Raw genomic sequence first — 6,012 nt, 5'->3', positions numbered from 1 at the left:
CACTACAAGAGATAAGAGAGACAAGGCTACCATAGGAGAGAGCGTGTTATATCCAATTACTGAGACCTGGTTTTGGAGGGTTGGGGGTGGGAGAGAGAGACAGTGAGCGAGGACTGATCACAAGCTTCAGGCGAGGGCTTCCAAACTTGTCAACTCTGTGACACAAGCTGCACACAACCCAGAGGATAAAATAGCCACTTAGCCCACACGAGAGCTAAATCTTGTTGAGTGCAGTTGGAGGCTAGAGCGAAGGAATGGATACTGTCGCCATTCAGCTGTGGGCAACCCTCTCTCTGTTGGTGCACCTTGCAGCTTGCAGTCCCATCATGAGCCTGGAGCAGTCTTCCCTGGAGGAAGATGTGCCCCTCTTTGACGAGCTTCTTTCGGAGCAGGACGGAGTTGATTTCAGCACGCTGCTTCAGAACATGAAAAATGAGTTCTTGAAGACGTTGAACCTCTCTGATATTCCCCTGCATGAAACACCTAAGGTGGAGCCCCCAGAATACATGTTAGAGCTGTACAACAGGTTTGCCACTGATAGGACCTCAATGCCATCCGCAAATATTGTTAGAAGCTTCAAAAATGAAGGTAAGATCCATACTCCTCGGAGTGAACTAAGAATGAGTGGGCATTGCTTATAACCAACAAGACACCTGTTTACAATGCATGGAGCATGAAGACTGAATGGGGGGGCAGGGGAAGGAGTTTACAGTGATTAGATAGAGATGCAACTGGAGTTAACAAACTAACATGGCATGTGCCTATAATCAACCAGCTCACATTGCTTTTCTGAGGTAACCTTTCCCCCCATCCTTTGCCTATTATATCTTTGAGACAGTAAGCACTTTGGGGTAGGGGCAATGTCTTCTTTTATGTTTGCATATTGCAGGTACGTAATACAAACAAATCGTCATCATCCCAGGAAGCATATGAATCATTTATATGTTACCTTCATAGGCATCAGATTTTCAAAGAGAGACGGTAACCGAATTAATGGGAAAAACCCTCTTTCACAACCCATGCAATGGTACAAATTCTCGTTTGGGAAGCCCAGTCTCTTCATGGATTCCTAACCAAACGGTGAATGACACTCTCGTAATATTTTCCCAATTTAGTCTTTAGTGGGTCCCAAGGGTTGGTGTGTGAAGTAAAGTCAGTAGAATATATAGAAAAATATGCGACTAGCACCTTTCTAGGATGACTTTTGCTAACCCTCGGTGTTCATTTTTGAGGAAATAAAGTAATTTCTATTTTTCAAAAAATTTTAACTAAAAGATACATAAAATCATGAGTTTAGAGAGTTCCAAATATCATGCAATTGAACATTTTCCTGCAGTGGCTACATAATGAGAGGAATGTAAGGCTCACATACGAGCTGCTGATGATTCCTTTATGCTTCATGCATGAGTAACAATGTGGGCGATATATTAAAAAGGCTTTTCAACAAATCATATATGCTCCGCGAAACGTTCTGTTTGCAAATAGGATTGAGTTGATTTTTTTTAACAACTCAGCTTGATGTGTGATAATTCAAATAAAAATGGCTCTTCTATTATGCCAGTCTCAGTTTTACTGATGAAGTCCAAAACTACAAGATAACAGAGCAATCACTGAGTATATGTGACCTAAATTTGACAATTCAGCTTGATGCTATGACTAGCTATGAGCTCATCTATATCTCATTCAGATGTGTGCATTCTTATCCAGCTACATGTTTCTGGTTTTCAAAGGCTCTGCCTTAAAGTTCAAATCCACTTTAACTGTGTATTTCTTCAACATATAGATAACATTTAATTCACTGAGGGCTGGATTGCGAACCACTTATGCATGCTGAAGACCATGGGATGAGTGACTGCTCATGGGCGTAGAGAAGGCATTCACAATCTGGCCCTGAAGGAATATGGAGTAATGAGTATTGTCCTTTTCTGACACTTGCAATTTTAAGATGAAAAAGTATCAGGAATATAAATGGACTATAATTGGGCAAGTACAGTATACTAAGGGGGAAATCCTATGTGTTTTACTAGTGTAAATTCGCAGTCGTCCTTTATTTTTAGTAAATGTAACAATGCACAGTTCCATTCATTTTCTTAAATACAACAGAGAGGCCAAGCATCATTTTCATCATTATATGAAGTCTGCAATGGCTGTGTCAAACTCAGAGTAACTTCCTACCTTTTCGGCAGGTTCCTGTCCTTTCTTCTAGTCCAGAAGCATAGATTCAGATACTCATATGATAACACAAATGCTCTCCATATGCACATGTATAGTACAGAGGGTTTATTTTAATTGCCTCTCCTTTGTATGTCTAGAAAGTCAGTAACAACTAGGGGACCTGGATTTTATGTTTTATGGGCCTTTTGTATGGTTAAAAATAAAGCGCTTGCAATTATACTGATAGAAGAGATGGAACAGATCACACACTGCAATCTTTATACTTATCTGCTTGTGTCAGCAGAAGATGATAATGGAAATTGAATGGGTGGAAGCAGTAGGACTTTATGACGATTGTTCATTCGCAGTTTTAGCTCCTGGAGCCGCCTGGCTCAATTGCAGGTATAATTCTAATGTGGTCGTGACTTGAAAAGTTAAATAAACTTTTCCGGGCTAAATCCTCCTCCTTCGGACAGCAGTGCGTCCTCATTGACACCAGTGAGGATATACAGGTAATCATGAGAGGGGAATTTGACCCTTTGAGTTTTCCTGCTTAGCCAGTCTTGTGGCTGGACACCCATCCTGCCTTATGTTTCTCTCTAATCAGGAAGTGACACGCCCAGTTTCCCACAAGAGCATGTCCCTACCCCCTTCCAATGAATTATTCATGTCCATCTTCTATGCAGTCAGCTGACTTTTCCCCACCCCATACATGTCACCATGACAGTGGACTTGTTCTCCAGCATCCTGCAGGCTGGGAAGTCCTCGAGGTCACACTAAGTTCTGATGCCACTTCCAGTTTTGAAGTGAGTCATGCTTACTAGACATGGAGACAAATTCTGAGTGCTTTCAAACTCCCAACTAAAGTCAATGGGAAGAGAGGGCAAACAGGACCTCTCTTGTTTGGCCTCTTTGATATTTTTTTCTTTTTAAACAACAGATGGGTTTGCAAACATCAGAAAACACTGAAGTCCCATTAAAGTCAATGGGACTATTCATTTGCTGAAGTGCTTTGGTAGCTCAGGGCCAATATTTGTAGCTTTGTCAACCAAATGTTTCCATAAATATATCAATCCCAGAGTCATAGAAATCAGAGATGGGAAAATGTACAGGTTCCATGCAGTCCATCCCTTCTGCCCTTGTCGGCATGCTTGCTAAATCTACATTTCCTAATCTGGTTTCAGAGTTGTTATTGATATTAGGGAAATGCAGCAATAAATACAGACATTTTTCTAAATGTCCTATATGTATGAAGAAATGCAGATGGTGTATGTATAAACAGAGATAGATAGATTAGATTAGATTATTTGCTTGTTATACATTTGATTAATTAATACTCTCAAAAGCTCCTAAGTAAGTACAACAGTTTTCTTTTGCTCCTTTCAAGACAGATCCAAAACCTATTGACATCAAAATGGGAATATTTCCATGGCTTCAGTGGGCTTTGGATCAAGACCTAACTTCCTCCTAGTTATAAGCCTTTGCATCACCCTAAACAACTTGTCTCTTTCCTTGGTGGCTGCAGTCTTCAGACACTGGTGGAAGCTTATGGTATCATTTGTTTCTGCTGGGCGATCTATGCAACACTTCATCAGAGACAGCAGTAGGGATTTTAATGTGTTGTACCAGATCACCAGTGAAGATACAAATTCACCATGTATACCTGAGGAGTGTGGCACTGTAAAGAGGATCAATTGAAGGTAAAGGAGATCACACTATTTATGAGGGGATCTAGTAGATATTCCATAGAAAGATAGATCCCCTCTTAACAGACAGAAAGATAAACAGATACAAATGCAGCCTACTTTTGCTGCAGAAACAGTGTATGTGTCATTCTGCCCATCTCCAATCCCCCATGTCCCTTCAGTTGGATATAGTATTCTTCTTCATTTCCTGTCCTAAGATTTTGTGTAATGGTGATATTCACATGTTAAACAGCTGCTCTATTTGTGCTCCAGAGGTGGCTTCATCTCAGTGGTGGGCAAAGCGATTCCTATATACAATAATTTGTACAATCAGGAAGGACCTTTTATAAAGCACTTGGGTAGCCACGTTGGAAGAAAGAGAACTATGAATCCAAGTTCATTGCCATTATCATGATCTGACCTTGTTTTCCTTGAAGACCCAATACAAACCATCCACCTCACTGATGACATGAATAAAATGTTGTGTGACAATCCATTATTCCTACTTATTATCATTTTCCCGTAACTGTTCACACTGAAACCAAGGAATGCAAGGCATGCAAGGCTGAGTTCCATGCATGAATATTTCTGCTGGAAATATTTTCAGTTCCAAAGTGTTTATTTGTGTTGATCTTTGTCATTTCCAGATCTGACTTCCCACCCTATTGGTATCACAGGAATCCGGAAATACCCTCTTCTCTTCAACGTTTCCATCCCTCACCATGAAGAGATCACCATGGCAGAGCTGAGACTCTACACACTGGTGGAGCGGGACAGAATACTCTATGATGGGCTAGATAGGAAAGTCACCATTTTTGAAGTACTGGAGAACAACCATGCGGGGAGAGAAGGAGAGGAGAGAAAAATGGTGGCACTTGCATCCAGGCAGATCTACGGCACCAACAGTGAGTGGGAGACCTTTGATATCACAGATGCCATGAGGCGCTGGCGTAGGTTAGAGCTGACCACTCACAGGCTAGAGGTGCAGATAGAGAGCGGAGAAGGGGAGGAGCCAAACGGAGAGGGGAAACTCGATATTGACATCAATTCCGAGGCCAAGCACGTGCCTCTGTTGATTGTGTTCTCAGACGACCTGAGCAATGACAATAAAGAGGAGAAGCAGGAACTGGACGAAATGATAGACCATGAGCAGCTGCTGGATTTGGAGAAGCTGGGCATGGGCAACTTCCACAATGGGCCCGGTGAAGAGGCGCTGCTCCAGATGCGCTCCAACATCATTTATGACTCCACAGCCCGTATCCGGAGGAATGCCAAGGGCAACTACTGCAAAAGGACTCCACTCTATATCGACTTCAAGGAGATTGGCTGGGATTCCTGGATCATCGCCCCGACGGGATACGAAGCCTACGAGTGCCGCGGAGTGTGCTCCTACCCTTTAACTGAACACGTCACGCCAACTAAACACGCCATTGTCCAGACTTTGGTTCACCTGAAAAATCCTCAGAAAGCTTCCAAAGCCTGCTGTGTACCTACCAAGCTTGATCCCATCTCCATCCTCTACTTAGACGCAGGGGTGGTTACTTACAAGTTCAAATATGAGGGGATGGCAGTTGCAGAGTGTGGCTGCCGATAGTAGAAAGGAATGCATGCCCCGTGCGTGCACCAGGGGAGTATTTAATAATTCAGTCTGTAAATTTGTACATTTTGCATTTCCTATTTAATAAGGTTATTTAATGAGGCGTGTACAGATAATTGTATGTTTCATGTCACAGGGAACAGGCAGGTCATATGATTGTACGGAATGTATATTTTGTTCCAGCACTTGCTTCTTCTTGCTGTTTCGCTTCTTGTGGGAGAGGCTTCCTTCAGAAACAAAACGAAAAAGAAAAACCAGATCACTGGGTTGTTGGGGTTTTTTGCCCCAGAATAAACAGCCTTAATGCCATGGAGTAACATTCATGGATTTTATTTCTTTAAAAAAATATGTGTTGTGGTCACAAGGACATTGTTTGAAATGCATCCCCACTGCAGGGATTAAAACATGAACTGAATGAACATAATAAAGTGATATGCTACATGCTTTATATTATGGCATATTCTGATAGGTGCATTCCCATCCCTCCCTTCCCCCCACAAGCCCAAGTTAGCATTTGATTCTCAGGGATGTTCCTGAGTATTTATGCTCTAACTTTTCATTGCATTTCAGCAGAAA

At 42.0% G+C, this 6,012-nt stretch overlaps 1 protein-coding gene across 1 annotated transcript; it reads left to right on the top strand.

Annotated features, from left to right (window-relative positions):
* Positions 1-254: 254 nt before the first annotated feature.
* BMP10 (bone morphogenetic protein 10) lies at positions 255-5,433 on the top strand. Its single transcript, XM_077805940.1, has 2 exons — positions 255-588; positions 4,487-5,433. Exons 1-2 carry the CDS (start codon positions 255-257, stop codon positions 5,431-5,433), a joined length of 1,281 nt encoding a protein of 426 aa, XP_077662066.1.
* The last annotated feature ends 579 nt before the right edge of the window (positions 5,434-6,012 follow it).

This window comes from Eretmochelys imbricata, chromosome 26 (genome assembly GCF_965152235.1).
Source record: "Eretmochelys imbricata isolate rEreImb1 chromosome 26, rEreImb1.hap1, whole genome shotgun sequence".
NCBI classification, from domain to species: domain Eukaryota; kingdom Metazoa; phylum Chordata; order Testudines; family Cheloniidae; genus Eretmochelys; species Eretmochelys imbricata.
This window is presented reverse-complemented; position numbering and strand designations above follow the sequence as displayed.